Below are 15,609 nucleotides of genomic sequence, written 5' to 3' on the forward strand. Positions count from 1 at the left end.
AAGCGGCATTGTCCCCATGTGTGTAGGCCAGTACCTGTGTTACAGGTGGTTCCAGTGTAGTGGTGTGTACACTGACAGATGTAGTGAGACCAGAGGTCCTGGCACACTCCTCCGTTCAGACACGGACCACTGAGACACGGAGACACTGCTGCTCGAGGACACCTAGTGACCATACCATCCATTGGTTATACTGTATGTTAACTGTCAATAGGACTATACCATCTATCTGTTGTACTGTATGGATTCCCTCATCTGACTTAAGATTTTTACAACAACAGGTGGCTCCTCTACAGCTACGACAACTGTTACATCCCACCATTTTAGGCTAAATCCTGAATGGCACCCTTTTACCTATATAGTACACTTATTTTGGTCCCACAGAGGATGTAAATCTGAGCACATACCTCTCCAAGAAGTTGTAGGCCGCCAGAGCTTTGGTAAGCCCTAAAGGTATACCATTTACTTTCATGTTTCTCACACAGCCAACAAAGTCATGAGTCTGGACTTGACCAGGACGCAGCAGAACAGACTCAATAGACCTGACTCCCCCAAACGTCATGTTACTGCCGCCAACGTCCAGGGTCCTGGGAGGGACAGCAGGGACCAAGAACACAATGTTGTAAGTGAGAATGAATAAAACACATTGATATGACATTAAATTAAACACAACCCACATAAACTTGGCAAAAATAGAAACGTCCCTTTTTCAGGACCCTCTCTTTCAAAGATAATTCTTAAAAATCCAAATAACTTCACAGATCTTCATTGTAAAGGGTTTAAACACTGTTTCCCATGCATGTTCAATGAAAATGCACATGTGGAACGGTCGTTAAGACACTAACAGCTTACAGACAGTAGGCAATTAAGGTCACAGTTATGAAAACTTAGGACACTAAAGAGGCCTTTCTACTGACTCTGAAAAACACCAAAAGAAAGATGCCCAGGAGTCCCTGCTCATCTGTGTGAATGTGCCTTAGGCATGCTGCAAGAAGGCATGAGGACTGCAGATGTGGCTAGGGCAATAAATTGAAATGTCTGTACTGTGAGACGCCTAAGACAGCTCTACAGGGAGACAGGACGGACAGCTGATCGTCCTCGCAGTGGCAGACCACGTGTAACAACACCTGCACAGGATAGGTACATCCGAACATCACACCTGCCGGACAGGTACAGGATGGCAACAACAACTGCCCGAGTTACACCAGGAACGCACAATCCCTCCATCAGTGCTCAGACTGTCCGCAATAGGCTGAGAGAGGCTGGACTGAGGGCTTGTAGGCCTGTTGTAAGGCAGGTCCTCACCAGACATCACCGGCAACAACGTCGCCTATGGGCACAAACCCACCGTCGCTGGACCAGACAGGACTGGCAAAAAGTGCTCTTCACTGATGAGTTGTGGTGTTGTCTCATTTATTTTTATTTTTATTTTACCTTTATTTAACTAGGCAAGTCAGTTAAGAACAAATTCTTATTTTCAATGACGGCCTAGGAACAGTGGGTTAACTGCCTGTTCAGGGGCAGAACGACAAGCTAACCAGGGGTGATGATCAGATTTGCGTTTATCGTCAAAGGAATGAGCATTACACCGAGGCCTGTACTCTGGAGCGGGATCGATTTGGAGGTGGAGGGTCCGTCATGGTCTGGGGCGGTATGTTCACAGCATCATCGGACTGAGCTTGTTGTCATTGCAGGCAATCTCAACGCTGTGCGTTACAGGGAAGACATCCTCCTCCCTCATGTGGTACCCTTCCTACAGGCTCATCCTGACATGACCCTCCAGCATGACAATACCACCAGCCATACTGCTTGTTCTGTGTGTGATTTCCTGCAAGACAGGAATATCAGTGTTCTGCCATGGTCAGCAAAGAGCCCGGATCTCAATCCCATTGAGCATGTCTGGGACCTGTTGGATCAGAGGGTGAGGGCTAGGGAGGTGGGTTTAATATCTCACAGTAAGAACTGGCAAATCTGGTGCAGTCCATGAGGTGGAGATGCACTGCAGTACTTAATGCAGCTGGTGGCCACACCAGATACTGACCGTTACTTTTGATTTTGACCCCCTCTTTGTTCAGGGACACATTATTCAATTCCTGTTAGTCACATGTCTGTGGAACTTGTTCAGTGTATGTCTCAGTTGTTGAATCTTGTTATGTTCATACAAATATTTACACAATGTTAAGTTTGCTGAAAATAAACGCAGTTGACAGTGAGAGGACGTTTCTTTTTTAAAGTTTATAATGTAATAATGAGTAGACGAGTACCTTTTGGAGCCAATGCCATTACTTTGAGAGAGACAAAATCCAGTAGCCTTCACATCAGGACAGTGGTCCACTTGTAGAGAGCCTATCTGTAAGATGAAATCAAAAATAAGTGTGTGCGTGCATATGTGTGTGTGTTTATGTCTGCATGTACCATATGTGTTTATGTCTGCATGTACTATTAACGTGCGTGTGTGGGCTGCGCACACGCATGCCCTTGGGACTCACATTTCCTATCCTCCTGACGGTGATGCTGTGAAAGCGTCCATCAGCCACCTGCCTTTCCGTCTGCAGACGGACAGCTCCAGAGCCCAGGTCGTATGAGAGACGGACCCTCCCCTTCACAACCTCCAGTGCCAGGTACTCTACACTGCCCGAGCCTGATACCATGGTCAAGGACCATAAAGGAACATTTATTTTTGTTGGTGTTATCCTCAAGAATTTTACAACAATACGTTATCAAACACAGACTTTTTAAATGCAGTGTTTCACTGTGTAGTTTTTACACAGTGAAAATAAGTCAAACCAATCCATCTACCTGCAGGGTTATACAGCAGCAGGCTGTTCTGCTGCAACGTGGCCAGCTCCAGGGAGATGAAGTTACTCCTGGGATCTAGAGGAGGAAACTCCATATAGGACAACTCCTCAAAGCCATAGCTGTCCTCTTCGCAGTGGATGCCACTCACACCTGAGGGAGAAGACAAAGGCAAATCTAGAACTAACAAGAATCCTGAAAATCATTGTGAGAGGAGGATCAGGACTGAAATTTTGTAGGGATTCAAAGAAATCCTTTCAGCATTCTGATGACACATTTTAAGGACTGAGCACCCATTCAGTAGCCTCGCAAGCCGCCTGATCTCACGAGTTTACATTAATGGTTCGCTACACAGTGTAGCACAACAATTAAGTCAAGTGCATGTATGTTGGTGTGACAAGCGTTTACAGCTAGTTTAATGCCAGGTCGACATAATAACCACAAATACAATCATATGAGTGACTTAACCAATGTGCTGCCCAGCCTGGACAAGAAGTGTGTACGTTAATAGCTTGTATCATTTCTCACCAAAAGGGCAATGACATGTGTATCCTGTCAGGCCATTGGTGCAGTTGCCTTGGAAACAAGGTGCTGATGCGCAGTGGTTAACGGAATGCTCACAAAAGTCTCCTGAAAAGAACAACGGGTCAAAGAGTTAACACTCCAAATCCTCTCTCTATCTCTGTTTTCAGACAAATGTCAAAAATAATTCTGTACGGTATTTGGAATTGCTACAGTACTGTTTGTGTGTAAAGCCATTGTAGAATGCCGGTGTTCATCTGACATCTTAGTGTTGTGATAACAATTTGTCTATTAGTAAGTTGATCTGAGAATTGGAACCTCCGATTCTCAACCCTCAGTTTTAACATGAATTTGCCGTGACTGGATTACATGCATTATAGAGTCAATGTTGAGATTCAGGTTCAATATGACTTACCCTCATATCCAGGACTACAGTCACAGTGAACCCCATCCTCCGTGTTCAGGCACGTCCCTCCATGTTGACAGTGGACCCCCAGGCAAACATCCAGGTCAGCTGAGCAGTACAGGCCAGAGAAGCCCCTCCTACAGTGGCAACGGAACCCTCCTGGGTTATTAACACACACGCTCTGTTTCTCGCAGGGTCTCTCGTCACACTCATCCACATCTAATTCACACAGTGTGCCGGCAAAGCCCGCTGAACACAAACAATTAAAGATCTCATTCTGCGGCGACACAAAGATGACCGACGGGCTCTCCAGGACGAACACCTCTGGGCCGATGTGGACATTTTTGTTGCAGGTGGCGCCGTTCAGACAGGGGTTGATGAGGCAGGGGTCGCTGGAGATGTAGGACAGAGTGATGTTGCTCTGAGCCTCCAGGAGTTTCTGGTGGGCAGCAGAGATACTGCTGGCGACCTCTCCATTCAGGTACTGACCGTTGTAACTCTTCACCGCAGCCAGGAGCAGGACTTTATCACCTGTAAGCTTAATCCCAAACATGTGAGTCTTGGAGGCCTGCAGGTTGAACAGGCTGTCCAGGGCTTTGACAAACTTCAAATAATTGAGAGACAAGAAGTCTTCGACCGAGGTAGACGCCACATAGAACAGTATACAGCTGTCCATGGAAGCGTTGGTGAAGCCTTTGTAGTTCACGTAGATACTGTTGTTAACGGGAGGGTGGAGGTGGTCGGTGGCCTCAATTGTGATGTTGTACGTAGCTTCTCCCTGGTATGGAGAAGACCAGATATCGCAGGTGCCGTCAGGGATCGTGAACATGTTAAGAGGTCCGTTTCTGATGCTGCAGTTAAACGTGTCCACCACATCCTGGTCCTCGGGTCTGACGTCGCCGATGAAGCCGCCGGGGAAGGCACTGCCATAGTACTTCACCTCGATGTAGACGTTCCTCGGGACCGATGGGTTATCGTTCTCATCCTCGACTCTGACGTTAAACATCGTGGTGGAGGACAGCGGAGGAGTCCCTGCGTCACTGATTACCACCGACAGATGAAACACAGAGTTGACCTCCCGGTCCAGAGGTCTGGAGGTGGAAAGGACTCCATCAGAAGTTAGGGTGAAGCTCCTCCCTGAGGCAGGCTGGACGATCCAGTAGGAGAATGGCCCCTGGTTGGGAGGTAGATCAGCATCAGAGGAGTTGAGCCTGGCCACTATGGTACCAGCAGGCTGGTTCTCCTTCACCTGTCCATGTATGTTGACTAATGTGGGGGCGTTGTCATTAACGTCAGTAATGGTCACCACAATTTGAGCAGTCCCAGTGGCTGGCGGAGAACCCTGGTCTGTGGCTGTCACAGTCAGGTTGTATAGGGGCCACAGTTCTCTGTCCAGGGGGGCACTGACAGACACAAGTCCACTGACAGGGTCTACAAAGAAGGATGAGTTGACATTTCCATCCGGGATGCTGTAGGAGAAGCGGCTCCACTCTGGGACAGAGTCCTGGTCCAGGGCAACCACTCTGATAACAGAATTCCCCACAAGGCTGTCCTCCCTGATCTCCGCACTGTAGAGCCCCGAGGAGAACTCTGGTGGGTCGTTAGTGTCCACTATATTGATGTGGACCAAAGCTTCGTCCACGTCTAGCCCTGTGATGACGCCTCGGTTCTTAGCTAGGATTCTCAGGGTGACATGGCTGTAGCCCTGCTTCCTCAGATCAGCGGTGATGTAGATCTCTCCGCTCTGTTCATCTACGTCGAAGCCTGTCCATCGGCTTTGTCCAATGAGCAGGTAGAAGACCAGTCCGTCCAGGCCTTCGTCAGAGTCAGTGGCGGTTACCTTGCCAACTCTAGTTCCAATAGATACATTCTCGGAGACAGACAGGTTGAACTTGTGCTGCAGGAACGCTGGGCTGAACTCGTTGACTCCTGAGACTTGGATATTAACGTGCGCGATGCTGAATGAATGGCGGTTTTCTGCGTCTGAGGCCTTGACAGTTATTTCGAAGGACCGCTTGAGCTCAAAGTCAAAGATATCCAGAGTGGTGACAGTGCCGTTCCTGGAGTCGATGGCAAACTGGCCAGAGTGTCCACTGGCCATCAGTGAGTAGGTGATATCTGCATTGGCGCTTGAGTCTGCATCGGTAGCACCGACCTGGAGGACCGGTGTCCCAACCGCAGAGTTCTCCAGCACTGAGGCTGTGTACTGTGACAATGTGAAGACCGGAGGGTTGTCATTCACGTCACTGACATTCACGGTCATGATTACCGTCCCAGTCTTAGAGATCCAGCCTCCGTCTTTGGCGGTGATCTGAATACGATAAACTCCTTGTTTCTCATAGTCCAGCCTTTCGACTAGGGTAATCAACCCTGACCTCTGTCCTAAAGAGAACGGTGAATATTTGTTTCCTGACGTTATAGAGTATGAGAGCACACCATTGACACCATCGTCTCCGTCTTCGGCCTGGACTTTCCCAATGACTGACCCCACTAGCAGATCCTCAGGGACGGAGAAGGTAACATACATCTCTGAAAACTGTGGAGAAAACTGATTCTCTCCTGTAACCTCAAATTGAACAACAGCCTGTGATGAGAGAGGAGGGAACCCCTGGTCCTTTGCTGTAACTATGAGCATCAACAGTGAGTTAATGCTTTGCCTCAATGTCCTATTAAGCATCAGTCTCCCATCGTCCATGTTTATTACAAAAAAATCTGATGCGTTACCTCCGGCGAGACTGTATTCTATAGTAGTGTTGCTTTTGCTGCGATTGGAGTCCCGGTCCACGGCTGTTAGCCGCACCACCTCGGTTCCCATGGTGATGTTAAAGGGGATGGACAGGAGAGTCGGGAAAGGCAGGAAGCTGGGAGGGAAGTGGTTATACTGAACAACGGTTACAATGACCATGGAGTTACTGTATGAACGAACATTGCCACAGTCAGAGGCTACAACCGTAATACTAAAGCTCAGAGAGGCAGACTGATGTAGTAAAGATATGGGTTGCTTGGTGAGAATATCCCCAGTAGACGCATTGACCCAGAAGTGCTCACTGGGAGGGTCGATCAGATACACAATCTGACTGTTTTGTCCCAGGTCAGCATCCATAGCGAGAACTCGCATAACAAATACTTCCTGGGCCCTGGTCTCAGTGACAGTAGTGGTGTAGACCTGTTTAGTAAAGACAGGTTTGTTGTCATTAACATCGGTTACGTCTATTGTCACGTCTGTACTAATGGTCCAAGCTGAGTCGTTGGCATTGACTTTCATCACATAATGGTCCTGGGTCTCCCTGTCCAGGGACAGCAACACTGTTATACACCCACTAGTCTTATCAATACTGAAGGGAAGAACGTCATCCCTCTGGTCAATTATGGAATAAGTCATCACAGCATTGGCACCGATGTCGTCATCTGTTGAGACGATCTGTAAAATGGTGTGTCCGATAGGAGAATCCTCAGTTACCTCAGTGAAGAAGATCTGTGTAAACCGAGGTGCGTGGTCGTTTGTGTCCACAACCACCACTAGCATGACTGCAATGTCTTTATAGAAACTGTTGTTTTTGTCTGCCGCTACGATGGTTAAATTGTACTCAGGTATTTCTTCGCGGTCTAAACTCGTTGTTGTGCTCAGCATGCCATTTTCTGAGTCGATAGTAAAAACATGGTCAATGTTGTTCCACTCTAAAATGCTGTACTGCACCTTTCCATAACTCCCAGAGTCCGCATCGATGGCGAGCACGTCACACACCCACGTCGCTGGAGAGTTCTCCAGTACCTCACACCTATATTCACGCTGAGTGAATTGCGGTGCGTTATCGTTCACATCAGTGACATTAACGTGAATCTCTGCATAAGAAGAGAACGGTGGGGAGCCTGCATCTCTGGCCTCCACCAGCAGTAGAAACTCTTTGTTGGTCTCATAGTCCAGAGGGTGGTGGATGGTCAACTGGCCAGTGGCTTGGTGGAGGCGGAACAGGTGGTCGGAGTCTCCAGACACCAGGTAGAAGGAGACTGGACCTGCTCTGGAAGTCCCGGCTGAGACCAGAGCTACCAATGTTCCCTCTGGGTCCTCTTCAGAGAGAGATGGTCTGAGAACATCTACACCAACTGTGGGGAACTCTGAGGCATTCTGGAATCTGGTAAGGAGAGAAAAAGAAGAAGAGGAAAATGCAGTTGGTGATGTGCCGGATGGCAGGTCATCACCACAGTTAAAGAGCAACCCCCCCTTTATACAGACCTTCCCCACAACTCCCAAAGCAGACAAATACAGATTAGAACTTTGAACCTGATGGTAACAGTTGTTGTGTCAAATTTAGGATGGTCTCCCCCATCTTCCACATGCACGTTGATAGTGAAGTCGTTTGTCCCTGCGAGGGCACCAGTGGTGAAAATGGTTCCCCTGTGTGGGCTGATGAAGAACTGGCCAGTGTTCTGCCCGTATAAGAAGAAGTGAAGCTGTGCATTGATCCCTGAGTCCCCATCCACTGCTCTCACCGCACACACAACAGACCCTGCAGAACACGGGCACAAACAGCATTGAAACAAATCATAAACACATTGTACACCTATCATAATCGCATTAATAAAGGGCATTTGTCATAATATGATTTACTTCGTTTTCCTTGTTTATCTATGATATCTAAAATGGCTGCTGTTACTAAACCCCCTCACCCGGAGCAGATCCAGCCGGCATGTTAGCCACATAGGGGCTGTGGAGGAACTGAGGCCAGTGGTCGTTGACATCCGCAACCAGGACAGACACCTGTACAGAGCTGGACAGCTGCTGTGTGGGGTGTGTGTCCCTGGCCACCACAGTCAGTCTGTAGATTGCCACCGCCTCCCTGTCCAGCACGCCAGTGGTCAACAGCTCCCCAGACGTGTCCTCAATAGAGAAGGGTCCATCAGCACTCTCTATGGAGTACCTGGAATATAGGTAACCATCACATTACAGCAGTGAATCAAACAGGATCTGACCATATATTCTTTCTCAACTCCAGTGATGAGGATCCACAGGACTTCAGTCAAGGGAACTGTACCTTATTTGTCCATTGACACCTTCATCCGCATCATAGGCAGTGACCATGGCAAACACTGTGCCTGCAGGGCTATCCTCATAGACAATGGTGGTGTAGACCTCCTCACTAAACACTGGCCGGTTGTCATTCATATCGTCCACTACAACATGGACTGTCACAGTCCCTGTCAGAGGCGGCAAACCTGAAAAGAACAAACAAAAGAACAATATCAACAGCAACAAAAAGATAAATAGCCTGCAGGTATTATGCTTTATTACTTGCTATAAGCATGTATGATTTTTTATTTTATTATTATTTTATTATTTTGTGATGTCTCGACAAACATAAAATAACATCTTATTCCATATTCATTACTGCTCAGAGATAGCTTAGCTAAATCCTACATCACACACAAATCACTGCAGCCGGATTTCACAATGTGATATACAGTGTACAATTTAGGTACAGCTCTCATGTGTATACATTATACTTGTAAAGCAGAAAAAACTGAGTTCTGATATTTCGTAAAGGAACAACATGTTTTTGTCATACGGAAGCAGAGATCCTGATCACCTGAGTCGACAGCCATGATGTCTAACTTGTAGAGAGATGTCACCTCCCTGTCCAGGCTCTGTAGTATGTGAAAGGTGCCGTTTGGCGACAGAGAGAAGAGACCCTCCCAGTCTCTATCTATGAAGTACCTCATCTGGCTGTTCACCCCTAGATCATCATCCCTAGCTGACACCTGGTCACAATTGGGGAGGGAGGGGGGGGTTAAGATATTACTGAAAGGCAACAGGTATAATATATTACTAATGTATTACTTGAATTGTATTCAACTCATGATACTACTGTATGTCATGTCCTACTGTATGTCATGTCCTACTGTATGTCATGTGGCAATTGTTTAACAGACTCAAAATGGCTAATAATAACTCAATCATCATTATGAGATTACACTAAATGACAAATCTTACAATGCATTATGGCCACATCAAAATTATATTGGTAACATGATGTGATTGTCTCCTGTCATAACATCAATCATAGCCTCTCGTGACAGACATATCGAGGAGCTGGCCAATGCATGATGGAAGATTTGGTTCTGTGTTCTGAGATGAGCTGCCACATCATCTGTTTGTTCATATGAAGCTGGAGGGTAGTTCAGTCAGATTACTCCAGGTCCTAACCAGGTCCTTATTATAATGACTTACCTAAATAAATAAGGGTTTAATAATAAACCAATAACCCTACCACAGCAGTTACCTGGTGGGTGAGCTGAGACGGGTCTCCGCCGTTCTCCAACACATGGAGCGTCAGTGTGTCTGGAGAGAACAGCGGGCTGCAGTCATTGACATCTAGGACAGTGATGTTGACCACAGCAGTGGCTGACCTGGGCATGCTGCCCTGGTCCATCGCTGTGACGGCTAGCAGGTGAAAGGAGTCTCTCTCTCTGTCCAGCCTGTCTATCAGGGAGATGACACCTCGGACTGAGTCCACCAGGAACGGACTCCCCTGAGACAGCTGATAGCGCACCTGTCCATTTAGAGTTTAGAGTTCTTATTGGTCATGTTTGCAAAAACAGACAGACCTTTCAGAACATTAAAAACAAATACATGACCAGAAGTATGTGGACACCTGCTGGTCGAGCATCTCATTCCAAAATCATAGGCATTAATATGGAGTTGATCCGCCCCCTATACAACAGCCTCCACTCTTCTGGGAAGGCTTTCCACTAGAAGTTGGAACATTGTTGCGGGGACTTGCTTCTGTTCAGCCACAAGAGCATTAGTGAGGTCAGGCACTGATGACGGGCGATTAGGCCTGGCTCGCAGTCAACGTTCCAATTCATCCCAAAGGTGTTCAATGTGGTTGAGGTCAGGGTTCTGTGCAGGCCAGTCAAGTTATTCCACACCGATCTCGACAAAGCATTTCTGTATGGACCTCGCGTTGTGCATGGGGGCATTGGCATGCTGAAACTGGAAAGGGCCTTCCCAAACTGTTTCCACAAAGTTGGAAGCACAGAATCTCCCTTCACTGGAGCCAAGAGGCCTAGACTGGAACCATGAAAAACAGCCCCAGACCATTATTCCTCCTCCACCAAACTTTACAGTTGGCACTATGCATTCGGGTAGGTAGTGTACTACTGGCATCCGCCAAACCCAGATTCGTCTGTCGGACTGCAAGATGGTGAAGCTTGATTCATCACTCCAGAGAATGCGTTTCGACTGCTAGAGTCTAATAGTGGTGAGCTTTACACCCCTACAGCTTGGCATTGCACATGGTGATCTTAGGCTTGTGTGCGGCTGCTCGACCATGGAAACCCATTTCATGAAGCTCCCGACGAACAGTTCCTGTGCTGACGTTGCTTCCAGAGACAGTTTGGAACTGAAGACAGACGATTTTCAGGCTCTACGCGCTTCAGCACTCGGGGGTCCCGTTCTGTGAGCTTGTGTGGCCTACTACTTTGCGGCTTCCACTTGCCAATAGCAGCACTTACGAATTGACTTGTTGGAAAGGTGGCATCCTATGACGGTGTCATGTTGATAGTCACTGAGCGCGTCACTGAGGCCATTCGTTATTTTTTTTTTAATTATACCCCCTTTCTCTCCCCAATTTCATGATTACAATATTGTCTCACCTCTGCAACATGACCCACCAAGCCGCGCTTCTAAACACCTGCTTTCTTAATTTAGAAGCACCAATGTGTCGATGGAAACACTGTTCAACTGATGACCAAAGTCAGCCTGCAGGCGCCCGGACTGCCACAAGGAGTCGATCGAGCACGATGAGCCAAGTAAAGCCCTCCCGGCCAAACCCCTATGGGACTCCTGGTCACGGTCGGCAATGAGACAGCCTGGGATCGAACCCCAGGCTGTAGTGACGCCGCAACACTTCAATGCAGTGCCTTAGTCCACTGCGCCACTCGGGAGGCTTCAGTGAGGCCATTCTACTGCCAATGTTTGTCTATGGAGATCGCAGGGCTGTGTGCTCGATTTCATACACTTGTCAGCAACAGGTGTTGCTGAAAGAGCCAAATCCACTAATTTGAAGGGGTGTCCACATACTTTTGTATATATAGTGTACATTAAATGTAATCCCAATATCTCTTGTCTGACCCTGGGACAGCTCATTGCTGCACCTGTCCATTAGACCCATTGTCTTTCTTGTGACCCGGGGACACACCTGTCCATTATAGCCAATGTCCCCATCCAGAGCACGGAGCTGCAACAGGCTGGTTCCTCTGGGGGTATCCTCTCGGACTGCCAGGCTGTAGTAGTTGTGTGTGAACTCTGGGTTGTGATCGTTGACGTCCTCTACATGCACTGCTAGGTTCATAGAGGAGGCCAGCGGAGGAGAGCCTCTGTCTGTGGCTGTCACAGTGACAGTCAGCGTATCCAACTGAATTTACATGACATTTACATTTCAGTCATTTAGCAGATCATTACGTTAAAGGGGAAGTTTACTATTTTACTATATAATGTTAGATGGTTGGTTTACTTTAAATAGCCAGTTTAACCACAGCTAACTTTAACTAGCAAAACATCTGTGGGAGTGATAGGGGCATGGGGCACACAGGTGACAAGTAACATCAAACCAAGTAATTGCGTTGATTTTAGTAGGTTTCAGTGGCTGACCCTATCACTTCCATAGAGTTTTAGCTAGTGATGGCTAAAGTTAACTGAAGTTTGTAATGCATTTTTAAAGAAAACCAAACCATGGATTACGGTTTCTCCTGACCCATAAACAATTTTCGGGGTGAGGAAAATATAAAGTGAGTTCAGTTTATTAGCAGATATTCAACTAAAAGAGGGGTCTAGTCTAGTGGTAGTGTTGCCAACCCTGTACTATGCATGGCCTCTAGCAGTGGGTGCTAGAAAGAGTAAAAATGTAAAAGTAGTCAATTTACCTGCTCTCTGTCCAGAGGCTGCTGCAGGTACAGACGACCATTAGTACTGTTGATACTGAACACACTGACTGACGTGTCCTCCAGGGTGTAGACGATGTCCCCGTTGGATCCTGAGTCCACATCCACTGCCTGTATCACCATGACAACAGCCTGGAGAGCAGTGTCTTCTGGGATGGTGACACTACCGGCTGACGTGAAAGACGGCATGTTGTCGTTTATATCGTCTACATTGACGACAATACGTGTTGTGGCAGTCAGGCGTCTAGAAATGGACAGAGCACGATCGCTAGCCTGGACTGTCAGACGGTAGTCTGAGCTGCTCTCTCTGTCTAACTCTATGTTTAGGCAGAGAGCACCGTCTGGATTGACCGAGAATGTAGTGTCGCCATCTTCGCCTGTCACTTCTATGTCCACCTCTCCGTTCATACCTGACAGACAACATCAAGGAGGATTATTCAATACTAAGGATAGAATATCTGAAAGAAACATCATCTATAATATCATGTAGTCTACCAATAAAATGGATGGATGGATAACTATCATAATTTGAATACAAATGTGTAAAGTACAGTGTATTCGCAAAGTATTCAGACCCCATCTTCAGACTTTTTTTCCCACATTTTGTTACATTAGACTTATTCTAAAATATATATATTTTTAAATAATCTTCATCAATCTACACACAATAATCCATAATGACAAAGCAAAAACAGGTTTTTAGAAATTCTTGCAAAGGTATAAAAAAAAAAAAAAACATTTACACAAGTATTCAGACCCTTCACTCAGTACTTTGTTGAAGCACCTTTGGCAGCGAGTACAGCCTCAAGGCTTCTAGGGTATGACACTACAAGCTTGACACACCTATATTTGGGGAGTTTCTCCCATTTTTCTCTGCAGATCTTCTCAAGCTCTGTCAGGTTGGATGGGGAGCGTCACAGCACAGCTATTTTCAGGTCTCTCCAGAGATGTTTGATCGGGTTCAAGTCTGGGCTCTGGCTGGGGATAATTTGTCCCAAATCCACTCCTGCGTTGTCTTTGCTGTGTGCCTAGGGTCGTTTTCCTGTTGGAAGGGTCACCGTCCAACAGGACGTTCATCGTTCTACCGATCTTGACTAGTTTCCCAGTCCCTGCCGCTGAAAAACATCCCCACAGCATGATGCTGCAACCACCATGCTTCACCGTAGGTATGGTGCCAGGATTCCTCCAGACGTGACGATTGGCATTCAGGCCAAAGAGTTCAATCTCGGTTTCATCAGACCAGAGAATCTTGTTTCTCATGGTCGGAGAGTCCTTTAGGTGCCTTTTGCCAAACTCCAAACGGGCTGTCAGCTTTAGGAAGATTCTTGGTGGGTTCCAAACTTCTTCTATTTAGAATGACGGAGGCCACTGTGTTCTTGGGGACCTTCAATGCTACAGAAATGTAGCATTGAAGGGACCTTATATAGACCGGTGTGTGCCTTTCCAAAATATGTCAAATCAATTGAATTTTCCACAGGTGGAGTCCAAGGATGATCAATGGAAACAGGATGCACCTGAGCTCAAATGAGTCTCAGCAAAGTGAAAGAATACTTATGGAAATAAGGTATTTGTTTTTTATTTTTAATACATTTACAAAGATTTCTAAAATCTTGTTTCTTCTTTGTCATTATTGTGTGTAGATTGAGGATTTATTTGTATTTAATCCATTTTGGAATAAGGCTGTAACGTAACAAAATGTGGAAAAAGTCAAGGGGTCTGAATACTTTCCAAATGCACTGTATGTTGTGTGTGATCTGCCTTTAGACTATGATTGTCTGGCATCTTTGTATTGCATATAGACACTGCAAACCACTTACTCTCACATAGAGGCTAAGAGGAAGTGAAGAAGAGTTCAAATAAAATGAACCTAAAGTGTCTTGTTAAAACAACACTTATATATAAGGGAATAGCCCCCTGAAATGGACAAAAATTAAAGGGAACTTATTGGCACCGTACGAAACATATACACGATGTACAATACCACTCAAATGGACGTTGTTTAATTCAAAACTTATTGCAAATGCCATATGGCAAATGCCAAGTGTCACACAGCAAAAATCAAATAGATGGTGAGCACGCTCCACAGTAAATTTTCATATTGTAAATGCACATCAAGTCAAGACCCAAGGGTCAAATTTGGAAAATGTGAAATTGTTTTCAAAAACATATCACCCCCTTAAAAAAGTGCTTTCTGGACCGTTTTTTGAAATTCTTTCATTTTTTGGGGGTCAATTATACATGTATTAGAACTGTATGAACATACTTCTGTCATATTTTATTGTCATTTTTTAAAAAAATCCATAAGGCATATGTTTTGTCCATTTGCAATATGATTTCATTAGAAGTCAAAAGTCAAAGTCAAAAGTCAGTGAACCATTGCCAAATGCCATAAGAAATGTCCAAATGCAATATGAAAGTATTGAAAGTGCCAAATCAGGATGTTATGTCCATTTGCCATGTACGATTATAGGAAGTCGGTTTCCAAACACAAAAGTCAGTGAACCATGTCCAAATGGCATTTATACTGCCCAAATGATATATAGCACTATGTTAAGCCATTAATCAACCTAGATGGTCTATTTATCATGTATGATGAGGGAGAAGTGGGACTCCTGTTATTTTAACAATTTTTAAAAAACGTCCAAAATGCTCCTGGTAATCCATTCCAATCACCAGGTGTACGGCTGTCCATTTGCAATATGTTTCAATGGGCATTTACCATCACAAATTTGATATGCCCAAAAATACTGCAGAAATGCTAAATTGACTGGCCCGATAAACTTCGGGATAGCCGGGCAGTGATAGTCGTTCCTCTCCATCGCTCGTTGTGTTGATTTCGCAATCTGGCTGGGATCCTTGGTCAACATGACACCCACCGCACCACCACGACTGCTGTGCCTTCAACCGGCCTCCATTGGACGTCGGAGCAGAAGCTTCTACAAGCCCCG

At 46.1% G+C, this 15,609-nt stretch overlaps 1 protein-coding gene across 1 annotated transcript in view; it reads right to left on the reverse strand.

The window, feature by feature from the left end:
* The window catches only part of LOC115106794 (protocadherin Fat 4), a 48,319-nt gene that overhangs the window by 9,885 nt on the left and 22,825 nt on the right, over positions 1-15,609 (reverse strand). Inside the window, exons 4-17 of the mRNA XM_029629886.2 lie at positions 12,644-13,071; positions 11,920-12,135; positions 10,000-10,269; positions 9,307-9,478; positions 8,755-8,935; positions 8,390-8,640; positions 8,004-8,229; positions 3,731-7,854; positions 3,322-3,423; positions 2,797-2,946; positions 2,487-2,638; positions 2,262-2,347; positions 405-584; positions 35-162 (exon numbers count right to left, since the gene is read on the reverse strand). Of these exons, the coding sequence (XP_029485746.2) occupies positions 35-162; positions 405-584; positions 2,262-2,347; positions 2,487-2,638; positions 2,797-2,946; positions 3,322-3,423; positions 3,731-7,854; positions 8,004-8,229; positions 8,390-8,640; positions 8,755-8,935; positions 9,307-9,478; positions 10,000-10,269; positions 11,920-12,135; positions 12,644-13,071 (6,666 nt within the window). The remainder of the gene's footprint in view (positions 1-34; positions 163-404; positions 585-2,261; positions 2,348-2,486; positions 2,639-2,796; positions 2,947-3,321; positions 3,424-3,730; positions 7,855-8,003; positions 8,230-8,389; positions 8,641-8,754; positions 8,936-9,306; positions 9,479-9,999; positions 10,270-11,919; positions 12,136-12,643; positions 13,072-15,609) is intronic.

Source organism: Oncorhynchus nerka, linkage group LG23 (assembly GCF_034236695.1).
Source record: "Oncorhynchus nerka isolate Pitt River linkage group LG23, Oner_Uvic_2.0, whole genome shotgun sequence".
Taxonomy (NCBI): Eukaryota; Metazoa; Chordata; class Actinopteri; order Salmoniformes; family Salmonidae; genus Oncorhynchus; species Oncorhynchus nerka.